Source organism: Pipra filicauda, unplaced genomic scaffold (assembly GCF_003945595.2).
Source record: "Pipra filicauda isolate LSUMZ 115617 unplaced genomic scaffold, ASM394559v2 scaffold1_size10287979_pilon, whole genome shotgun sequence".
Classification (NCBI taxonomy): domain Eukaryota; kingdom Metazoa; phylum Chordata; class Aves; order Passeriformes; family Pipridae; genus Pipra; species Pipra filicauda.
The window spans coordinates 1,586,684-1,611,552 of NW_024104310.1; the positions used below are offsets into that span (position 1 = coordinate 1,586,684).

A 24,869-nucleotide genomic window follows, 5' to 3' on the forward strand; every position below is an offset into this window, starting at 1 on the left:
ATAAGACTTTTTTTTTTTAAGAAGGTCTGTCCTTTTACGATCCAGGTTTTAGCAGAAATGTCTGTGTGCAACACAGCGGATATTTAACTTGATTCTGAAGCGCTTATGTCTTGACTTTTGAGAATGTAGGTCAGTTCCTTCACAACATGCAACCCATCAGGCCCTACTGTTGAAAACACCACTAGTCCCTTTCAGCAAAATTCCATTAGGTATATGGGGCAGACATTTTAAAACTTTCTTGTATTTTGCTCAAATCTCATAATTCTTATAAAACCCAGTAGACAGAGATACGCAAATACTAACTAATCTCACACCAGAGATTCCCACGTGCCAGTTTCAAGAAGATGGAGAAAAAATATGTAAATGAACAAATAAGTGGCTTCTTAAAAAGCAATCCATTCTTAGGAGCCTGTTCATTATGCAGTAAAAAAATTAACATGATTGACCCAAGGTGAAAAGGGCTGAAGACATTTATCAGTGATGCACAGTCGCACAGGTCATTATCTGAGCTACCAATGCATGACCCAGTGACATCAGCAGAAGTTTACAAAGAGGGAGATAAACAAACAAAAAAAAATCAGATTTTTGGTGGGGGGAGGGGGAGACTGGGGAGGGGTTCATCATTAACAACTGTCTTTTCTTGAAATAGCCTAGGAACTCTCCATCCAGCCTCTATTTCAAGAACAGCCTTTTGGCAAATTTCATTGTACAGAATTAGCTTTGCTTCACGTCATCATGTTTTGCCCCCTCACTACAGCTCCATACTTGAAAAGCTGACTATAGAAATCATGCTTCGAACAGAGAAATCACATCTGAGCACATGCTGCTTTTTCACAAGTTAAACCACCACTGGGTCTGTGACTTGCTGATGTAAAGAGTTAAGCAGAGCCTAGGCCCAGCTAGCAAGGATTTACACAATGCATATACCAAGATGCTCACACAGCTTGCACAGACAGAAATTTGCATCCAAATGAGATACAGACACAAAGTTTTCAGCCATTTTTACTTATTGGTGCCATTAACACTGCCATAAAAAAGTCTTGATGGCAAACAGACAGATGTAGGAATCTGCAAGTATTGAATCCACTGCTACAATTCTCCTCAACTTTTACATGTGAAGCACTGAAAAATATGGAAGCTCATCCTTAGTAATAAATCATCAAAAACAGACGGTAAGCTCTGTATGTTACAATTACCCTCTCGCTCTTCCTCAAAAGCAAAAGACATAAAAAACTGTTAGGTGTTCTTCATTATCATGAGCCTGTACAAATAAACAAACAAACAAACAAACAAACAAACAAACAAAAAAAAAAACAACAAAAAAAAAAGCACTCTGGTGACTGTCCAATATTTAGAGAATCAATTTAGAGAATCAATTCTGCATCTTCTTAAAATTTTTTTTGGGGGGGAAAAAAAAAGGGAGAAAGGTCAATTCAACACGAGTATTCTTTAAAACAAGTCACTTGATAAATTCCTCCTAATCAAATCTCTGTCAAAATTCCCTTCTCTTTCAGATACCATTTCAGAAACAGGTGTGAAATATTACAGAAATTGAGATCGCTCTGACAAGGTACCAGTGATGTAGAGGTAACATTTTGCCATAAAACCAGTTCTTACTGAAATAGAATTGCTCCAGCCATTCTTTGAAAAAATGCTAATGGATTGGATATGGAGTTGAATTAGAGGAGACAATTCAAAGGCATGATTTTGAAGGCAGATTTGATGAGTATTTCCTTAGGAAGTATAGAAGACAGGCAAACGTCAAACAGTTCCACTAGTACTAAAACTTCCAGTTAAATCACTCTTAAAGGTTTGACATCCCTCCCTCTTTTTCTTTCTCCTTCTTATACTGCCAAAAACAGGGCCTGCAACAGTGCAAACCACGCATCTCTTTAAAGCTTAAAACAGCCCACAGCTTATTTAAAGGCTCTAAAAGTTCTTGATTTATTCAAGCAGCTTTATCCACTCAAAATAAATAAAATGTTTCCTGAATTTCCATCCATATGAGCATGAAAACAACTTCCACATAAAACATATTAACTCAGACACTGCATGGCACGATTTTTACAGTTCCCAAAAGTACCACTGAAAAGGTAAACACTTGTTAGAGACACGAATTTTCACTTTAAGACCTGTCACTGCCACATACACTTGAGTAGGATGGAAGGGCTCTCACTCAAAGAACAGTGAGAAATATAAATTCGAAGTGTCAAAAATGTTTCCTTTCACTGCACCAGTCTTTGTCATCACTTATTTAATTAAAAAAAAAAAGTACATTTGGCAACACTGCCAACTTGAGAAACTTCATGACTTGCAGGAACGTTAAGGAATCAACACCCAGCATTCTCTCTTCATGACACAGATAACCACACTACCATTTTTTGTCATAAAATGGTAAGAAAATCATTAGTTCTCTACTGTGAAGGATTTTTCCCATCCTAGAGACTCATCTGTAGACATTTGTATGCCATACAACTTCAAACAATCTAATAATAAAAACATAATAGATAGTCTAATAAGAAATAAAATTTCAGAAACACAGAATCATCTTATGACATTTAGTAACCAGTCTACCATCTAACCAAAAGACCATCAGTGGGTATCACTCCAGCATAAAAGACCTGCAACTAACACTTCAAAAAGTAGTTTTACCCAAAGTCCGTCCAGTTGTTTCGTGTGAACATTTATTATCTATCAGTCTCCCCAGTAGAAACTTACTTCTCAGACTTTATCCATAAAAAGGGGCAAGACTAGAGTAAGGAACAAAAAGGAAACCCAAAAGTGTTTGCTCTTTTTCAGATTTAAAGACACTTTGACCATCTGAAAATGTGTCATTGCACTGTCAGTAGTTCCTGACCAAAACCAACAAAACCTAAAAATAAATAATGCATGAGGTATTTTCTGTCTTCTAACAACAGGTTACAGCTTTAGACTTGAAATGTGCCACAATATAAAGGAAAAGAGAGAGAGAACACACATGTGCGTTGACCCAATAAGTTAAACAACCAATCAATAATGATTTTTTTTTTTTTGCAAATAACTCAGATGCAGGAACTTATCTGCATTACATGCGCATTTTAGCAAGCACACATGCACTTACTATTTCCACCAATGTCTTTCATTCCATCCATTAAAAAAAAAACGAAAGCAAAAAACAAAAAACCAAACAAATTAAGAACAAGGCACAAAACCCATACATCTCTGACCAAAAACTTTACTGCAGTCTGTGTTGGTATAGCTGGAGAAATCCGTACCATCAGAGAAAGCTGCATCCTGCTACGCTGGACACCACTGATGTTGGAAGAATTAATCATTCATAGATCAACAATTGGTTCTTTCATCTCCCTGGCTTTCTCAGACCGAACCATTATGTATTTTTTTCCACCTACTGATCCTGTTACAGTCTAATTTTTCAGCTGCATGTAGCAAAGACATCTCAAAACCACTGATATTTCCAGAATGCACCTCACTGAAAGAAACCAGTGAGGGTACCTATCTGCTTCTATGGGCTTCACAACTTTACTAGTCTCAAGTACTGACTTAACATAAAATTCTGTACTAAAATCACAATCAGATAAGCTATGGAAAAATGTAGAAGGCAAACTGAAGTGCACCCAAGTCCGTCTTTCTGGTTTTCTACCAACAGCAGCCCATGTGAACTAATCCATGAGATAGCTGACCTTTTACCAAGTAAAGTTTTAGGACTAAATACTTCAGCTAATCAAAAACTAAATTACATGTATACATTAACTCAACCCATATCTTTAAAATTAAGCTGTATTCTGGCTAGCCAAAACGGCAGCACATTCAGTCACTACTAAAACAACAAAAATACAGCTTTTTCAATATCACTGCAGAAAAAGAGAAGGAAAGGTGGCATTCGTGATTCCAGAGCGCTGCGCCTCATCACGGCAGTAACAGGGAAGAAAAAGTCACTGGAAGAGAAGGTTGTCATGGGAAACATTTCTCCCACTTTTATCGCTGGCTGGGTTTGTCCTTTAAAGGCTCACCCCTGCAGAGGCCTGGCAGGTGACATCCCAGCAGGTGACGTGAGCTCGGCACAGCCAGCCCTGCCAAGGGCGAGGGACGCCTCCCTCGGGGGCCAAGCCGAACCCGGGTGTCCGAGCCCGCCGGGTCTGTCCATAATGCCACCCCACGACACTCTGAAGGGCGAAGGGTCTCGGCAGTGCAGATCTGGGGCCAAAACCCTGCACCCTGCTCAAGGATGTAGGCGGGAGGATGCTCCCCAGCCCTCACTAGAAGGGTCCCGCACACCCCTCCCGGGGGAAAGGAGCAGCTCTGGAGGGAGAATCCCGCGCAGACGGACCGCGACATCCCCAGGAGCCCCGCGGGGGCGGGCACGGGGACCAGCACCGTCCGTGCGGCCCGGGGGGACACCGTGCGGGCAGCGGGACCGGCCGGACTGGCCCCACCCGGGGGAGCCGCGGGGGCAGAGCCGAGCCCGCCGCAGGGAGGGGAAGGGAAGGGATGCGGGGCTCCCCGGGGCGCCCGCCCGCGCTCACCGTCGATGTTCTCCCGGTCGCTGATGTGCTGCAGGTTGCAGCCCGTGTCCTCCCGGCTCAGCTCGGCCTCGGGGCGGTAGGACTCCAGCCGGGAGTGGGCATTCCGGCGCAGCTTGGGGCTGGAGGAGACGCAGCAGGACGTGGTGTTCCCCATCTTCTCTGCCCGGCCTCGGCCCGGCTCGGGAGGAGGCGAGGGGCGGCCGGTCAGCGGGGGCGCCGGGAAGCCATGGGCGGCAGCGGCGACGAGAGGGAGCGGCGGGGGAGGAGGAGGCGGCGGCGGCGGCTGCGGCGCCCTGCGGCTGCACTCGCCGGCCGGTCCCCCCGGCGGCTCATCCGCGGAGGCGGCCCCGCAGCGCGGCCCTCCGGCGTGGGCTGCGGCAGCTAAGCCGCCCTGCAGCGCGGGCGGGCGGCGCGGGGCCCGCCGGGGCACAGCCCCATCCTCCCCCGCCCCCGCGCAGCCGCCGCTCCCGCCCCGCGCTCGCACCCGCGCGGCAGCGCCGCAGCCCCCGCGCCAGCGGCACCGGCACCGCACCGGCAGCGGGAGCAGGAGAGGGAGCGGGAGCAGGAGCAGCCGCCCCGGGCGGCCCCCGCGAACCGGTTCCGGTTCAAGCGGGCGGTGCCGCCTCCCGCCGGGCGGCTGCGGGAGCGGCGGCCCCGGCCGTGCCCGCTCACGGGGGGCGGCGGAGGGGCCGCCCCGGCAGCCGCCGGCGGAGTCCGCCCCGGCTCCCGGCCCTCCTGCCCCGAGCGTCCCCGCCGACCCGCACACGGACGCTCTCCCACAGTCCCGGAGCTCAGCACGCTGGCGCTGAAGGGAGCGGGGGGTGCAGGCGCTCCCTTCCCCGCAGCGGTGCCTCCCGGCCCGGGGAGTCCTCGGGAAAGCCCCGTGCCCGTGACCGCGGCGGGGACCCCGCGGGGCCGCCCCTGGTCTAGGCCAGAGCCACTGCACCTGCCCCGCCGGGAGGGGCCCGCATCCTGTAGGGAAACGTTCACTGGTGTCCCAGAGCTTTTTAGGGGCTGCGAACTCTGAGAACTCGTTAGGTGTCCTGTAGACTGACGGTGCCAAAGAGAGCAGGCCAAAGAGGAGTGTAATGCACTCCCTTCATAGTACCTTCCCTGTGTTCAGGGCTTTCCCAGGCAAAATCCACTTTTGCTGTATCGGTGTAATGCTGAAGATGGAGATTGTGCATGGTTTTCATTAGTCTTTATTGTTTTGGGTTTTTTTTCTTTAAATCTCTGTAAGCACATCTCATGACTGCTGGCGGTCTGAGTCATGGTAGTTGAATGGTTACGCTGATAATTTGATAATAGAAACACACTTTTCTGTGTTTATAAAAAAATGCTTTGACTTACAGCCCTGTGCCTGGGGAGCCGTTACTTGTTATTCTACCAGGCATCTCATGATATCTGATGTTTTCACAAGATCTGCTCAAGTCAGATGATTACATGAAAGACTTGCAAGTTTTCATCCTACATTTTTTTCTCAGATCCCAAATTGCAAAGAAAAATTAATTTTTAATTTTCAACTACCTTTGAATGTTTATTTGATGCAAAGCTACTGTAGTGGGATACAAAGAATCAAAAAGAAAGAAAAAGCGTGGAGTTTTTAAATGAAACTATTTTGAGGATGTTTAATTAGTTTTGTGATACCCCCTCCTCAAGCATGGCTTGGCAGCAGATTTTGAGTTACATCATCCCTTTGTGTTTGAGTAACTCAAATAAGGATAGGTTTAGTATATTTTGTGTATTAGTGTCTTCAGTAGTTTGCATCAAGACCAAAAGAAATCAGATATTTGCGTGAGCTCTGATTTAGGAGTGTTGTCTTGTAGGATATCATGCTAACTAGTGCCTTCCACCACCATATCATCATTTGCTGAGGGCACTTCAGCTCCTCCCTTGGAGCTCACCTTGCTCTTCAGATGAGCCTGAGCCTGTGCCCAGCTCAGTCTGCACAGACCAGGCCTGGGCTTAACTGGTAGCAGGGTTGGTTAAACCTCACATAGGCATAGGCAACAATCAGAAAATCTCAAACACGATTTTTTACGAGTCAAATAATCTTAGTATATATACAATAGAACAGCAAGATGTTATTGAAACACCTGGCTTACCACATCTCACAAGAGGACCTCAACAGAATTAGAGAAATCTCTGTGCAAGTATTATTATCATCTGTTTTCTTGCTTGCCATGGCTCCCTAACCTGCCCTGTTAAATTCTGTCTTTTTGTAGGAAACAAGGACATGTACTCATTTGTGGCCTTTTTGACCTGTAGTCTCCCAGCACAACATGGGCACTCAGGGCACCAGTGCCTTTGTCTTTTAAGTACATGCTTGGGTAATGCTAACTGAGAAATTATTGTGTTGCCTTGCCTTGCTCTATCAATCCCACTACATTTTTACATAAACATTTCATAACTCCTAATTATTTAGAAACTTTAACAGCTATAAATCTATTGGAGCAAACTCTTGGACAAAACTTGCAACTTAAACTTGTTCCACGATTTTCATAAGCTTTGAAACAAAACAGGCAACCACATGATGGAGATAGGTTAATTACAAAGTCTGCTAAGTAGAGCTTTAAACAACATTTTCTTTATTAAAAAGGAATGATTTCAACTTTAGTTCATGTTTAAAACTAATATTCTAAAACTAAACATTTAAAATGTTTTAAATACTATTTAAAACTTGTGATCACCAGTTGTGACCATGTAATCACTATGTGATCAGTAGATGGATGATCTTTAAGACCTCTTCCAACCCAAACCATTCTATGATTCTATCCATCATTCTATCATTTTATGTAGCTACCTATTTTCTTACTTGCAGTCTTTCATTCTGAATTTTTCATCTACCGTTACTCCTCCTCTTTTCACTCTAAGAGCTTGCTGAAGTACATTACAATGACAAAGGCACTAAAATACATATTTAAAGTCAAAGAAAAGGGATGCTGCTCCAGGGTAATGGTCTCCTGCTGGTATCTAAGAGCTGAGAAGAGTACATAGGTGAAATACACACCAGGAAAACATAGTTTTGATTACTTTATTTCAGCTATCTCAAGTGTATGATGCAAATGTAGTCGCATTGTTTGATAAATATTGGTACAGTAAAGCAAGAACAGTTCACTGTACCTTACTGACATGCTTAGACATCATGTATGTCTTTCTTTGATGGGAGACTATTCTATTCTTGATGTTTACCATTATGTATTTTAACAAGTTTGCCCTCCTGAGCAACTGCATATGTCAGCTGAGTACCACATAAAGCTCCTTAAACCACGGCCAAGATTTTCAAGCTTGGTCAGTGCTGACATACCATGTTTACAGAGGGCTTATTCTTCCACAAAAATATTTTCAATCTGTAGCATCTCCCCTCTACAGAGGATACTCCACTATACAAAAGATAATGGATTTTAATACGCTAAAATTAATGATGTGACCCATTAAATTTTGTGCTTGAAATATTCCTGGAACATTGTTGAAAAATATGAGTATTTCAAACTAGCAGATGTAGGTCAGTGTTTTGCTTAATATAAGCTTTTATCTGTTTTGAGTAGATAAAAATTGTAACAATTATTCAATCCAAAACTTTCTTCCTGCAAACCAAACAATTTGGGAAGCACAGTTAAAAAAAAAATCTTAAGATAAATGATTGGTGACAACTAGATCTTTTAATTCTGCTGGTCTTTCAAATACAGTCTGAGAAATTTGTGTCACACAATACCTTCCCCACACCGCCATCTGATGTTTAGTAAGAGTCCTACTCACAGTTTGGGCATCCACTCTAATGCCATCTTGCCAAATTTATCACACGTAATCATTGTTGGGAGTTTAAGCAAAAGCTTGAAATTAACATTGCTAGGTACACAGTGGTCTGGCTGGTCAGCTGAACCATACCCTAAACTTTGTTGATTGTAATAGCTACATTTCTCTTGACTATAGTATTAAATTCCAAATCAACTAAACCACAGTCATGAACACATCTGAGGAATTCTTATTGTTAATATTTTATGTTTATTGTTACAAGTGTAAATTCAGTAGCATTAATACTTTCTTTCTCAAGGAAAGACCAGAGTGCATCCCAATTGATTCTGCCCCAGCCTGTATAGCAAAGCCTTTCACACTGCTGCTCCTCGAGAGAATGCATTCATGGATCAACTCTTAGATTCCCACCCCCATGGATTTGAATTGACTACTCCTGGGGCAGATTTCCCCTTTGCTGACGGTGTTGATTCTTCCAGGATTAAAGCAGTCTTTTCTTTCTTGGAGGTACAAATCCAGTGCTTGCCAGAAAACATCCTTTCAGCCTTGACACAAGTTGTCTGAAGCTCTGTCTATGCCAACCCCAACCATTGTGCCGTCATCAGAGACATTTGGAGGTTTCTGTGGTACATTGCAGGGAGCTGCAGCTGCTGTTCACAGGAAACACATCCAGACGTAACAAGAAGCAGGTAAGAGATGGGAGCTACTGCTCCAGTGTTACCTGGCTTAAAAATACTCATGGTATCAGTGAAGTTAGTCCTCTGGTGAATGGCACACTTGTTTCACAGAAATCAAGTGCCTTACTTGAATCAGAGAGAAACATGCAAAGAGTAAATGAAGACTTCTTTTGGAGATCAAGGGAAAAATTTGGGCTACCTAGTTCACGTATTTAACTTTAGTGTGTAAATTGGGATATTATCTCATGCTAGCCAATGATGAGATACTATTCTAGGCAATAATGCAGAGAACAAAGTCACGCTCGTACTCTGAAGTGTGTGGCAACCAGAGGATCCTGCCTATTTCCATTTACTCTACAGGAGAAAATAGTTGCTTCAAGAATGAAGGTGATAGACAGAGAGCAGGTGTTAGAATGGTTCTCTAAACATGCATAGCCCAAGTAAGTGCATATTATGTTATATTATTACCTTTTTTATTATTGTGATGTTACTCACCAGCTTGAAACCACTGGGGAAAGAGGCAGTTTCCCCTCAACTGGGGAAAGATTGTTCTTTGTTTTAGGGGAAACACTTCAAGAACAGCTATGCTGGAATATTAAAATAGATATGTAACTGGGGTTTTTTATTATTATTTCTTCAGGGATTGAACAAGATAAGATCTGCACTTGCAAGCAGCCAGAGAGCCACCCATATGAGGGAAGATCACCCACACGGCACAGATCTGCCATGAGCATTGGGAGGGGAGGAGGCAGTTCAGCCAAGAGTACCATGGATGCCCTTGCATTGTGGAGAAAGGCACAAGCAATTGGATTTAACCAGCTGGGTGGAATTTGATTTGATTAGCTTTGGCACAGTTTCACATACTCTCAATTCATCAGTGAATGGAGTAACTATATTGGAAAGCTACTGGGGAAAAACAACATTGCCCCTGATGCTGCTGTCACGGGCAGATAGAGCACAATCCCATACAGTCTCGCTCTGTGTTTTTCTCTCTTCATTGTCTCCCTAGTTAGTTTTTTTGTGCCAGTGTGTGTCTTCCTGTATCAGGATTGGCTGCCTTTTCTTGGTCTGAGATCTTGGCATGGAAGGAGCAGTAATTACTCCATGGTATGACTCGATGACTATGAGCAAGGGTGGGAGTGCCCCCTCTTGAACAATAAAACCCCTTGTAGAGAAAAGCCTAACTAAACAAAACAAAATAATGTGTAAAACCAGGCAGTGCTGCCACAAAGCACTTTGCCAGCCAGAGAGTCTATATGGAGTATGAATAAGAGCCCACTGTGTTTTATTCCGTTCTGCCTGTTAAAGATCCCATTCTATAAAGAGGTATCTGTTAATCTGTTCTGATTTCATACAAGCCCAGGCAAATAAAACTTCTTTAGTTTCAATGAAGCTAGTCCTAATTTACAGTAAGAATGAGAACTGAACCAGCCCCAGCAATTTGGGATACCATGTTCAGACAAAACTTTTTTTCTCAAATTCATCTTCAGAAAATAAAATCACCCACTTTTATTCAACTCTCAATACCTAGCAATTTTGAATATCAGTCATGGCAGCTCACAGTTAGAAACATTTAAGTGTACTATGAGCTTACAAGTCCTGTAATATAAGCTAATAGAGGTTAATATGCAGAGGATTAAAGTCTTTAGAAACACAGCTCACCAGAAAAGCACGTGTCTGTACATACATTTGCTCAGCCGTCTATACGAAGAAGAGCATCACGGAAGTTTAATGCTTTATCCTACAGCTCCCCAGAAGACCAGCCTTTTTAAGTAGAATAAAGAGGGCTTTGTTTGAAGAATAGATTTGAAAAAAAGTTAAAGGTTTCAGAGACAGGGAATCAAGATAAATATGGTGAACTGTACAGACTCATCTCAAGAACTTTTTCTGTGAAACAGTCTCAAACTGAGTAAAGTTCTCCTAAGTATTAACATCTGTATTGAGTGAAAATACTTTCCTCGGTTAACTTTCAAATCAAGAGGTGAAATTAAAAAGTAAGAACATTCTCAGTACGAAAATTAAAGCTCTTGAAGCATCCAAGTTTTCAATAGAGAAGTGTTCAGGCATGAGTCTTTTTGAGTTTTAGCAAGGTACTACAATTGTAAATATGTAGGAACTCAGAATTGTAGAGAAGCCAAAAATCACCCTTCTCCAGACAAAAACCCTGTGTATATGCCTGGAAAATACAGAAAATGGAAATATGGATCTTAGAGGTAAAGAACCAAAAATCAGTTAATGTACTTAACAAATGAACAACAGATATATAATTTTGAGTGTGTATTTCTGAGAGATTTTGTTCCATTTCCTCAGGTCCTGTATGGTATTAGGTAGTACTTTTTCCTTTGAAAAATAATGCAAGATTGAAAACTATACACCAAAATGGGCCAAAAGTAGAAAGGAATAAAAGTAATGAAAACATTACCCCTTGGTATTCCAGAGTCCTTTGCCTCTCAATGAAAAAGTACCCAGGACATAACAAGCTTACAAAACTAAAAATTGAGGCTTCCATGTGAACATTTAAAAATTTCCTCTCAAATATGGCAAAAGCTAGCATGATCCTTAGAATCAGTTTCCATTATTTTGGGAAAAAAAAATCTGCTCCGTTGCAGTCTGTGTTAAGACTCTTGAAAACCACTTAACCCCTGTATCTCAGGTCCCTTTCAGTGAATGGGAATCATAGAATCTCACCATATGAAAGGGGATTTTTAAGACTAAAATCTTTAAAACAGCAAGTTGTTCATGTGTTGCAGGAAAGGGGACCAAGTAAATAAAATGGATGTGCCATGGTATTTCTGACATGCACACCAACACTGCTGAATGCAGTGCCTGTACTGGTAATTAAATGTGAAACAAATTCTTGTCTGTTGTAATGCTTTTTGCCACTTGTGTAGTTTATTAGCTTTGCTGTCGCCATCACTCAGCAAGCAGATACATCAGTTGATAGAAGAAATGCCAACAGGAAGATAGCAAGTTCATAGGTTAAAAAAGTCATCTTTTCTCTATAAATAGAGCTGGTATAAATCACCAGAGTCTGCAAAATGGGCTTGGGAAAATTAGTCACTGACCTACAAACACTTCCTGCTGGATGTCTGGGAATCCATTTCACACAGTTAAGAGTGACAAGAACTAAAGCAGCTAAAGAAGCAGGACTTTATGGCAAAATAAAGAATAGAATGTCCTAGCAAACATGAAAATAAAACCAACTCCAACTAATAAAAATACAGTTGTACTACTGTGGAAGTATTCTAAATAATCAAAAGGTAAAATGAGCCATTTAAATCTACCATTTAATAAAAAATAAAAATAAGGGAATAGTTTTAAAATTCTTAATGAGGAAATTATTATATATTTTCAGTGTCCTGCAGTCCTTGTGGCAGCTCTGGAATTTCAGCAGCTGACCAGCCAGCAGGCCTCATGATATGCCATGATCTAGCAACGTGTGGTTAAACAGGGAACCCAGCACAGCAACTTCTGTAGGAAACTGCTGACTAACTTGGGAAGAATCTAGTCAACTTGAATTATACTTCAAATTAAAGAGAATATAATTAATAAAGACATTTTTATCTCAAGTAAGGAACTAGCTTGCTGTTTTCCCTTCAAAGTTAATGCTACCCTTCACTGCTGGAACTCTTCAGCTAACATTATACCCAACTGTCCTCTGCTGTCACTCAAAAAATACCCCTTAGGGAGTGCCACAGGAAATAAAATACATGCATTAAAACAGGTATTTTCTTAGGCCCAGCTCACTGAATTGCCAGGTTTACTCCAGAAGACTTTTGTTGTGCTCACAATTGTGACACTTTCAAAACACTGACTAATTCAGTGATGAGTGTCTCTTTATTTTAAAGCTACTGCACTGGAAAGGATTTAGAGACACCAGATTTTTACAGTCCAGGAACTTTGAACTGTCACATAATTTGACAATTAAGTTCTAAAAAACAACATTAAAACATATTACAAGATATGACTACAAATTGCAGCCCTCGTAGATAAGTTTGGCTTCAAGCAGAAAAGACAGGCCTCCTCAAATCCATTTTGAAAAACAGAGAAGTGTCTTGTATAACATAGGACAGGATATCTGTCTATAAGTATATGCAATTTTTTTCAGATTTTGTAGTAAAACTTCTAAAATAGCATCAAGCCCTTTCTAATAAATAGCAAAAGCCCAGTAAAAAATACTTGTTTGTTTCTACAATCTCTGAGTTAAAATAATTTCTAATATTGTGTGAGTTACATGAATTGTAAAATTTGGTACAAGAGTACAAAACAAACTTCTTTCTTTGGAGTGCTTAGGCAATTCAGGTCAGATGTTTGCAGCTGCCCCTTAAAGATTTAAGGCCAATGAAATCCAGTCTGTATTCAAGCTTTACAAAGTCTCTAACCTCAACCTTAATTGTCTTTGTCCAAAATAAAGTTGCCAAGGATACATCTCACTGTTTAATAAGGTGGTTTATCCATAAGGATAATATGGTATTTTCTCTTAGTCTGTTAACTAGTTTCGTAATTCTCCCAGTTGTTCAGACTGAGATATGTTAAGAATTCACAGCTGCTTTGGCATTGCTTACATAGCTAAAATATGTGTCTTGATAATGGCTAATATCTCTCATCAAATATGTGTTGGCAAAGCGTTTAGGTTCAGGATAAATCATGCTGCTAGCCACAGTGTAGTCAACAAAAGGATAAAAATTATACATTATGTAATGCAAAATAAATTTTCCATAATTCATCGAGAGTGTTGGGGCTCACAGACTCCTTGAGTTTGATTTATACCTTTAATCATGCACAATCCCATTGATAAGAGTTTAAAAAAGCCAAAAACAAAACAGAAAACCTAAACCAGCTTTGCAGACCAAAACTCCCCAGAACAAGCACTGGAAGAAGCAGAAATACAATCACTGAGTTAACCGTCTCATTGCAAGCCCCTGCACTGAGAAATATCCTACTTTTAGATGTGCTTAAACTTAATGTACAATTCTGCGGATGCCATCAAAGCAGTAAATGTGTCAGGGGCCCCTGCAGAATACAGCACCACTAAAAGCTGCATGGTAGGGTCAGTCTTAGGGAGAGTCCCAACTCCAAGACCTGCCCTGACCATTCCTTCAGCCCGGTTCTACCAATCAATTTTAGCAAGTCCATATTTAATAAGAATATTCCTTTTTGGTTTTTTTGTTCTTCCATAGAGGGCCAGTCATGTTGTAGAGTGTCTTTCCACTGACACTGCATCAAATCCCTTGGACCCAATGACAGCAACACTTGCACATATGTAAGAGGGTCATTTCAGAAGGGAGATTTGCCATCCTGAGCTTTGGAGGTAAATCTCCTTTCCAGTGAAAGTAAACAAGAACCAACAGCCTAAGTTTCATTGGCACCGTTGGAAATCTCAGCTTAAACTGATGCATCCAGTGCACAGAACTTCTAGATCCTACTAATGGTATGCTAAACAACACTGGCCAACACTGAAAGACACAAACCTGTCCCTCTTCCCTTTCCCTGGGACAAGTACACAACCAGAGGAAGGAAAATCCTTGAGTGCTGTTCCTTCTGCAGGCACATGAGTTGGGAACTTGTCCTGCCCTCAATGCTACCATTTCCCAACTCTGGCACTTGTCTCCTGAAAAAGCCAAAATATACTACCTGAAACTCACTCTAAATCACATGTTCAGTGTTACAAAACCGGCTGTCCTCACCTCCCACGTGCACGATCATGTCTGTTCCCCTCTGCTGATGTGAGCATTTGTATGGTCATACAGGAAGCTCCATCAGGAGCCTGCTCTGTTTGAAGCTAAATCAGCCAAAGGAGTTTTCAGGCAGTCTCTAACCCAGCTCACCATGTAATTGTGCTAACATGATTGCTAGCTCAAGAGAAGCAGTGGAAATATGCAACTGGGGAAAGATAGGACTGTTTTTCTGGGTCATGGTCTCACTCAAGGGGCTTAAGTGACTGAGACAGAAGCCTAAATTTGGGAATCATGTCTGAGAGCAAATGTATTCTCATGAATCCTCTCTATTACTATTCCTATACTGCCACTTCCTTTTGTACCACATTTCAGCATTTTTCCTAAGTAAGATGCTGAAATAAAAGCAGGACAGTATTTTTAATCACGTGAATTTGACTGGTGCAGACAACTGTAGCTTCAGCAGTTTATTTGAAACCTTCCACCATGCTGTTCTTTCTGTATTGGTTATATCATTTGCTTCCACTTCATGAATCTGGAACATCAGACAGTATTGCTCAGCACAGATCAAGAATCAATAATATATAATACAGATGCTGAAACAATCACTAGCTTTTTATTAATCCTGTTATGTTTATCTATCATGCCAGAAATAATAATTCCAAATTATCTCATTTCACAAGCACAGTTACTGGATCTCTGCTTGTGCAATATTTGAAAGGTATTTTTAAGTAAAAGACACAAAGTTTTTTGCTGTGCCAAAGCATAATTAGAATTGTAATGTTCTGTCAAAGGAGGAGTTACATATTTTCTGACAAAAGAATAAAAAAAGTTTGGGGAAATGAGAGGCCATATAATCAAGTAAAACAATCTCCTTTCATGCCATTTCTGAGAAAAAAAATATTAACAGCTACTGCACAATCACCCAACTTACCACTTCCAACCACTTCAACTTACTATTGGTTAGACATGAGGAAATTGCAAGCTACTGGTTTCTACTTTCAAAGTTGTGATTGTCATCCTATCTTGACTTCTATCAATCTACTTGAGCATAAGGGAAGCTGATGCAATAGAGAAGACTGCCAAGTATTTTATCTGACTGCTACCTTCACAAAACCAACAGAAATATGTTACATCAGGAAATAACCATTTATAATAAATTTGCGGCATTTTACCCTTTGAGGAAGGGCCTACAAATGCAAAGTTCTCTCAATTCCTTCTAACACTTCTGAGATTATATTGTATTTTTTATGAGAAGCGTTGGCATGAGAGTCCTAGAAAACTAATTTTCACACACTCGTAGAACAAGCGTAGCCTGGAAGAATTAAATCTTAGCTTCCTTGCAGTCAACTGAATTCCTCCTGAAATAAGAGAAAAACTATTCCTTCATTTCTTGAAGTCTAAGTCAAGAGTGGGCAGTTTTAGTTCTGAGTATTTTTGAGATAAAGATACTTGTGTATTGTCCTGCGTATCTCATTAATACTTCTACTTATAGAGATATTTTTTTTACTTTCTCCTGTACACATCCAGGACTTCCCCGGGAAATATTTTTGTGGGCAGAGGTCAAAGTTTTTCAGATTTTCTCCATGATTTCTAGACCCAGATATGTCCAGATTGGACTAATGCACTGTCCGTGTCATCTGCCCGTTAACTCTACGTGCATTGATTTTTCACATTTCCAGAAAAGTTTCACAGCATTGTATATTCACAGCTGTGTATATCAAATGTACTTGCTTTTTCTTGCCCCTAAGATCTGGGAAATCCTGCTTTCTTTTCTCTGTTAAGGCAGTGATTCTTTTAATTTTATGAAGGAGGGACACAGGCCTTCTTTAGTACCTCTATTTTACTCATCTTAGCATCATTTACATCTGTGAAGCCTCTCTCACCCACAGTACAAAAGTGCTGAGCAGTGGCTGTCTTGGTTACTGTACCATGTATACACGTGAATAAAATTGTCCATCTGCAGTGTAATTTTGGAATACATAAATGTAACTTAATAGAGAAACAATTCCTGCCTCCACAGTCAAGTTTTTGCTGCAGAACTTGGAAGCTGCATAAGGATGGTCAACAGCCCTGGGACAGAATTCCCAATTTGGGCATACCCTAATCCTTGCGAAGGCACACGAATCCACTACCTCCAGTCTTCATCCTGTTTTTAAGGCAGGTCTCTGGGGAATACACATCTGAAGTGAACCTTGCCTAATCTGTGTAATTAGCTAACAAGTCTGTTGTGGTTTAACCTCAACTGGCAGTTCAGCCCCACACAGCCACTCACTCACTCTCCCCACTTTGGGATGAGAGAGAAACTGGAAGAGTAAAAGAACTCATGGGTTGAGATATAGACAGTTCAACAGGTAAAGCAAAAGCTGTGCACACAAGCAAAGCAAAACAAGGAATTCGTTCACCACTTCCCATCGCAGGCAGGTATGCAGCCACCTCCAGGACAGCAAGGCTCCGTCACCTGTAACAGTCACTTGGGATGACAAACATCATTGATCTGAACATCCACCCCTTCCTTTTCTTCCCCCAGATTTATATGTGGAGAATGGCACCATGTGGTGAGGGATATCAGTTGGGGTCAGCTTCTTGTGCCCCCCCAGCCTCCTTGCAGGTGGAGCAGTGTGAGAAGCAGAAAAGGCCTTGACACTGTGTCAGTACTGCTCAGCAATAGCTAAAACATCACTGTGTTATCAGCACTGTTTTAAGCACAAATCCAAAGCACAGCCACATACCAGTTACTATGAAGAAAATTAACTCTATCAGCACAAAGTCAAAGGAAGCAAAACTGAGTCACTTCTACAAAATAAAAATGCATTTTTTACAAATAACGGATAGAGTGCAAACCCTCACTCCAGTGGCACAAGACCTAAGCTGACTGTAGAACGAGTGAATTCAAACACTTGGCCCAAATAAACACAAACCCCAGCTCTCTACTAAGGCCTGAAACAGAGAAATTATGCACAACTAGGATTAGCATTTTTCAAATTATATCCATATATAAGATGTGGGACTAATGTTTTCAGCTCAAGTGTCTACACATAAAGACATGCTGTCTTCACTAACCACCCAACTCAGCAGAACTCTAATGTTCTTACACAATTTCCTTTGCAAGACTATCGCCCCCAAGCATTGGACAGGAAGCTTAGGCCACAGACTAAGGTATCAGGATTTCTGTTGTAATATTTAGACCTTGTTAGTTATCCATCCAAGAACCTGTTGGCTACAGTAGGAAGAGGAATTAACTTACAGGTTCACAGATTTGAGATTCTGAAGTCACAGAAGTAAACATCACAATGAGAGATGCATTATGCCATTAACTAAGCATTATTCAATACACATTTACAGTAAGCTCCATTCCCAGCATTTAATGCATGTAGCACAGAGATATTCTGTTCTGCTCATTCTCTTATTTTGAAATGCATCTTAGTTGCTTAGGCCTAGTCTTTCATCACATATCCAAGGGGAACGTAGGAATTGTCATAATGAGCAGGGACTGTAACCACCTTCCCTTCCTGCGTCACATCATGTAAATTAAACAGCATTTGTGGTATCAAAACAGTTTCCAACAAAAGGGTGCCCTGCTCACCTCATTTTATACTTCCTGGAGTTCATTTATGAAAAGCTATAAACCAGATGGCATCTTCACCACACCCACTGGTCTCTTCAGATCAAAAGAGACCAATGGAAGGTATCACAGGGAAATTTAATGTTCTATTCATTCTGGGGTTTCATACTCCTGTGCTGTCAAGTCAGAAGCCTTCACTGGCATTTTATGTTTGTTTTGATTTCTTTTCCCATAAGAAAAGAGGTGAAATTATTCCATTGCAAACCAAGCATTTTTTAGCCAGCCATAGCAGGAGGCAGCTGCCTTCGTCACTAAGCAATTTCCTTTATATAATAAAGGGAAAAACACTGCTGAAGAAAGTACTGAGGTGCTGATGACAGAAGAGACTAACTTAATATCTGTGGGATTTTCTGAGGAAGAAGTACTCCTCTCTTTTTGGCAACTGGGGATCTCAGTTTTGTAACTCTTTATACGACTGCTACTTTCACCATTGAGTCAAGAGTTACTACATGTATGCATTGGAACCCTATTATGTATGTGATGTAACTATATGGACCAAAAACCCCACACATTTTTAGGGACAACTATTCTGACAGTCTTATTTCAACAAGCTGATCTGTATTTCTGTATCCATATGTACTGGGCATCACCAATTAAAAGCCTTTGCTACCCTACCTACTAATGCAAACCAATTTACATAAACAGAATGGTGAGGTGCACAGAGACTGCAAGAGCATAAGGTAACTACTGTTTTTCAGATGGGTTTGATTGGGTCAGGCACAAAGAATGGGAGAAGCAAGATCCGTAACAGCTCAGTAAGTCAAGATTTTTTGTGAGGTAGTGGTAAGACTGAAAGCATAAATACAGGATAACAAATAGGTTTCTGTCTCCACAGAGAAGTAATCACACACGTCCTAAAGCTGTCAGCATCAGTGGCAAGTGGTACTGCAAATGAAGACAAAAATATCTTTAAACATTTTCAGATCTGCACTGATTATTAATTTATGTTGTTCATCTGAATAACATAACTTTTGAAGTTGACATCGGGAATCCACATAAACTAAATAACTATCTAGGTTAGACCAGAAATACAGGTTTGGGAACTTTACTGCAATATACAATTTGTACATTGTACAATGTTCAAATTTAAACCTTCCTCCCTAGAAAATTAAAAAAAAGTGAAGAATTTTGGGGTTTTATTCTGAGACTGTTTCACAGGTAGCAGTGAATTTTCCTTTAGATAACATTGCTGACAACTAATTATTGACAAAAATACAACATACTTTAACGAACAAGTTAACAGCACTCTAGAATATCCTCCTGGGACTGTGTATTTTCAATTCCAAACAAATAGTTCACTTATTTCCAAGAGTCGCAGAGTTACACTTTAGTTTAAGGCCTGTTTGTATTCTTATGCAATTGTTCAACTCTGTGAATATCCATAAAATATTTCTAGAATACATTTGAAAGGTAGGAACTACTCAGAAATAATTTTTTACTTAATGCTAAATAAGGTAGAATATGCTAGCTGATAAAGAAGAGTAAAGAAAAGAGAAATAAAATAATCATTATCTAGTATTTAACAGTCATGGATATCTTTGTACTTCAGGCTTAATTATATCCACATTCACCAAAGCAGAAATATTAATGAGAACATGCTATTTGACTAAATACACTGCAACAGGGTCAGATCTAAAGACAAAGTTTTATTGTCTAAAATGGGATGTGAATGAACTTGGATATCTCAGTCTTAAGAGCTCTTGACATGGTTACAGTTTTGCTCCTGTTAACAGCTACAATTTTTTTAAGTGCTTATAGTGCTGCTACTTACACTCAATCTAATCCAAACCCAGAACACAGGCCTGATACCATTAGGGGTTTAAATTAGCTTCAAAGTTGTAAAACCTACCTCATACTTTCAGACCAAACTTGACCTATGAAGCCAACAAAGCTATTATTACCCTTTAAAATGACATAATCCACACCTGGGATGTTTTTGGAGCACCTTCTGTGGCACAGAATCAGGATTGCTGTCCTGAATGCGCAGGATACATTCAATTCCTCCTCTGCCTAAGAACATTAAATCTTACCTCTCCTGACAAGTCTTTAGCTACCACACTGGTCAGGGTCTGCCATCTGTACACCATCTCTACTTCCTTACCATAGCTGTTCCTCTCAGGACTTTTTCTTAGGAAAGGTCAGGAATTCATAATCTTGGTGTTGGGTGTATTTTAATTAGCTTTAGTTACTGAAAAATCAGCCCTGTCTTCCTCCCTATTCTCTGAAGTGCTTGTTTGTTCAGTGGAAGGAAAGGGACTTCATCAAGGGCAAATTACTCCATCCTCAGAGTTAGGGACCACACTGTGGAAACGCTGCCTGCTATCCCACTGAAATACAACCTAGACTTCAGAGGAATACCCATTGTTAGATAAGACAAATATTACTTCTATCAATTAACAAACTCGTCCAGGAGTCTGGAGAAAGAAGTCTTGGACTCTCCACGCCTACTCCTGTGAACTTTTCTGAATTTTAATGTAAGTAGTCATGTATTGTGTAGACAGCCTGTGCACACAGAGATCTAGTTATCACACTCAGGACCGGATATCTACAGTTTAGACATGCAACAATTTACAGTACAGCCTAATGTCTGGCTCTTAAGATAAAAGTATTTCCCACAGCAGGTTCACAAATGCCATTGTAGTTCTCTTGGGTACCATCAGTGTAGGATGTTCTTCAAGGTTTCACCCCCTCTGGCACCTCTGCAGTGATGAGGCACAAGTACATCTGCAGCTCAGGTTCTGGCTCTGAAGGACTCTGTTCTTCAGGCAGTTCTGCTTCTCTCACCATTGGACATAGCTTCACAAACACGGAAGGAGAACCAGACATAGCACTCCAGACTCATTTCGTACTATTCCTGAACAGTGAGCTAAGACAGTAGGCACTACTACCTATTCCAGCCCATTTGTTGCAGTATATTCCTTTATTTTGCCACAGGTACCTACTGGGTTTGCCAGGCTTTTTTTTTTTTTTTTAGCTTAGATGCTGCTTCTAGGTCCACCTAAGCTTTCTGCTACAATTATTGACTGATTTGAACAAACAAAACATGCTGATTTGGGCTAAATGTCACATAAATCACCTGGTCATGTATCGGCTACTTTCCCTGTATTTTTTAATATCTTTAATCTTACATTACATTGCTAAAGATTCTAAGCAGATGACTTAATCAGGAATATAATCTTTAATCACATTTAAAATGCATTTAGTCATTACCCTTGTGATTTTATTCATTTGATAGGCTTATTTCCTTATCAAGTATGTATTTTAAAACCAAGCTGCTGTCTTTACACCACATCTCTACATTATTGCAAAGTTCATATTTGATTTTAATAAGACTGTTTTTGTATCAGCAATTCCATTAAGTGTGTTTCACTTTGCTGGGCATCAGCCCAAGATCCCAGACAACTAATCTCTAAAAAGTGACCTACATACTTAACCATTGTCCTGCTCATATGCAACACTGATTGGCTCATATTTTATGTTTGATCTATACACAATTTCTCTTGTGCAATTGCATAAATCATTACAAATTAGTAATTTTTCCATATATGAAGACTTTTCAAAGAGTTAATTCAGACAGATAAAATTGCCCCATATCTGAACCAAAAATTAAGTTTATAAGACATAGTTAACCATGTTTTCCTCTGTCCCAAATATAGTCTTTCTGCAGCGAATAGTAAAGCACTAGGTTTATTTGCTTAGAATTTTAGCCGAGGTAGGCATTGCAATCAGATTTTTTACATAATCTCCTATAAACTGATTCTTTCAGACTCTTTAGATTGGCTGTACATCTGAAATCTTGTATTTTCAAAACTTTTCCAGAGGGCAGAGAAGTGTGTGAGGAAATACTTGGGCTAGATTTAAAATCTGTTATGAAACTTTAGAGTACAGCTTTGATAATTTTATTATGGGGGTGTCCTCTTGTTGGGAGAAAACTTTCCCTACCTTCAAATTTGAGCATATACTTTTATTTTACCTTAGTACACATGAAAAAGCTCTTGGATATCTTTGTAGGCATTCCCTTTGTGTGAAGTGGGTACGAAGAAGAGTAACAATTTCCATTGCCCAAGGTGGAAGCTGACCACCTTGCTAGTGAAAAATTCAGACTTGAACGTTGTTACCTAGAGGCAAGTAGGTCAAACTCCACTGCAAGAGCCATGGCACTGAGAAGATACTTTGAAAAACAAACTAAAAGGAGCTGATGGAAAGTGATACTTGCAGAAATAAGAATAACTTGAACAAGTTCTCTTATATCCGATTTTGGGCAAATGTGCAGGAGAAAGCAGAGTTTCTTTTGTGAGTCATTTACTATGGGGATGTGCTACAAGCGTGTCACTAGAGATGGCTCTGAGCTGAGGCCTGTAGATATTGCTGAGCATATTTGCATGAGTTGTTTCTCTTCTCCCCTCATCCATTTGCAAGTTGGACAGTGAGACCTCTGCTGTTAGTAAAAGTGCTTTGCTGTGTTATGAGGGAAAATCCATTTCTGATCCTCAGGGAGTTAATGGCAAATGTGGGAGACCAAACAGAAGACTTAAGCATTTCCAGGGCTAAAATATCAGCTAAAAAAATGTAGCATTTATCTATTTCATCCTTGAAAGGGGGGGGGGGTGAACTGGAAACAGAAAAACTGACCTACTCAAAGAGCAAGAGCTAATATTAGCTGTTGTTTGAGCATAAAATTTCTAACCTCAGAAATGCTCCAGTCTGGGAAAGAGACCTACCACTGGCCAAACCAGTTACGCTGAAAACAACTGGGACAGCAAATCAACTTTATAAGCTACAGTCATACACTACAGTAAAAGTGGATATGACCCTCTTCAGACTGTATCAATTGCAACACAAACTTTTTAAGAACTGCTTTAAACTGTGACCAAGTTAACATTACATTTATGACTAGAAATTGCATGACAATAGTAATTGATCTAAATGTCAAATTATATAAATATTTAAATTAATCTCTTACTCAATAACAACAATTCCCAAACCATGTCTCTTAATTTTTCACTGAATAGGCCCATAAACTCACCATATGGAATTTCATTTGTTCTTCTAGATCTTGACATCACATCTCATGTATTTGGCTAATTCTCTTGAATGTTTAGGTGTTCAGTTCACACCTCACAGGTGCTATGGAAAAACACGACACAGTCCTGTAAGAACTATGCATACAGACAGCCACTTGCAGACATGACTGGGGGGGACAGGATACTATATAATCATGGTCGTAATGCAGAAGCGAGCAATTTATTAGAAGAGTGAAATCCATCTAGCCTGAAGAATGATTTTCTTCATCACTGTGCCTTTATCTTTTCCTGTGTTCTGCATTCCCTGTTTTTACCTCCCTCTTCTATTTGCAGAATGATATTTCCAAATGCCTCAATTAAAACTGCATTATTTCATTTTCCCTTCACACCACTATATTTCAAAAGATACTTAGATTTTTTATTATATTTAATGTTTGTGATCTAGAACTAATAACTACTGAGCTTCAATAGCAGTATTTGTAATATCATTTAGATATCATTTGTAATAGCATTTAGATAACATTTTATTATTATTACTATTTCTATAAATTAAAATTAAATAATTCTCATTTTGTCTTTCACTAAGTGGGACTATTGGCCAGGAAGACTATAAATTGAAAATTTATCAATATTATTTTTTTACCACTTAGAAGGCTATTAAATTATAAATCACTTATTTCTAACTACATATGAACACAGGAACCGCAGGAAAAATTAGTTTGTGTCCTCAATAGCCACAGAACACCCCACCCCCCATATTTCCCCCCCCAGGATACAAGAAATTTCCTACTTCTAGAACATCCTTTGGCTTTCCATCAGTTTGGAAATAAAGTGCAGACATTTATACTCCACAAGGTGTCACTCTAAAACAGTTGGTAAAAAAATAGTCACTTTTTTGCTTCAAACTTCACCCAAAAGGTCAGAAATAAATAGCATTTACATTTAAGAGTGAACTACCAGACTCTACTCAAAGCTACTACAATGCAAAAGTAAAGGCAGTGGGTATTTTTCCTTTTAAATAGTGTATTTCAAAACCAGTCTATTTTTAACTTATGTACCTAGCTGAAGTGTGCAAAATTGTCAGTAACTGTTTAAATCTGGGAGAGCATTCAGCAAGTATATTATCAGGATACATGCCATTATCCTTTAATCAGCTACTGCTGGCTTGGTGAAGAAGCAGAGAACAACATCAGACCCAACAGCTTAGGGTCTGCAAGGTATTTAAGCTTTTTAATAAAATACATTTTGTTTATAAATACACTGTCCTTTTAAACAAATATGGTATATTCCATAGAAATTTGAACATCCTCCAAAAATACAAATAGTTGTCAGCAATAAAAGTAACAAAACTTCGTTTTCTATGCTTCACGTGCAATCAGTGAATTAATTCTCTGGAATCTAATAGGAGAGAATTCCCAGTAAGTTTTCTTATAGTTAACAAAGCTTACTTTCCAATTTTTCCTTTAGTAAGTCCATGCCCTCATTGCTAACTACCTATTTTCATGAACTTTGAGAGATCTTTGACAAATCAACTTTAATTGACGTCAATCATCAGGTTCAAAACATACCAGAAAAAATCAGACACAGACATG

General features: G+C 40.1%; 1 protein-coding gene and 1 long non-coding RNA gene across 5 annotated transcripts in view; one reads left to right on the forward strand and one right to left on the reverse strand.

The window, feature by feature from the left end:
* The window catches only part of CCNY (cyclin Y), a 123,350-nt gene extending 118,363 nt beyond the window's left edge, over positions 1–4,987 (reverse strand). For 3 of the 4 annotated variants that reach the window (XM_027717260.2, XM_027717259.2, XM_027717258.2), the window contains exon 1: positions 4,524–4,987. In XM_027717260.2, coding sequence (XP_027573061.1) covers positions 4,524–4,677 — 154 coding nt within the window. In that variant the 5' untranslated portion in view covers positions 4,678–4,987. Of the gene's footprint in view, positions 1–3,254; positions 3,465–4,523 lie in introns of those variants that run through there. The other variant, XM_039380648.1, reaches the window with a different exon arrangement.
* A 198-nt stretch (positions 4,988–5,185) lies between these two features.
* On the forward strand, positions 5,186–11,823 carry LOC113985978. Its single transcript, XR_003540017.2, has 2 exons — positions 5,186–8,965; positions 9,594–11,823. It is a non-coding gene; the product is annotated as an uncharacterized LOC113985978 (long non-coding RNA).
* The last annotated feature ends 13,046 nt before the right edge of the window (positions 11,824–24,869 follow it).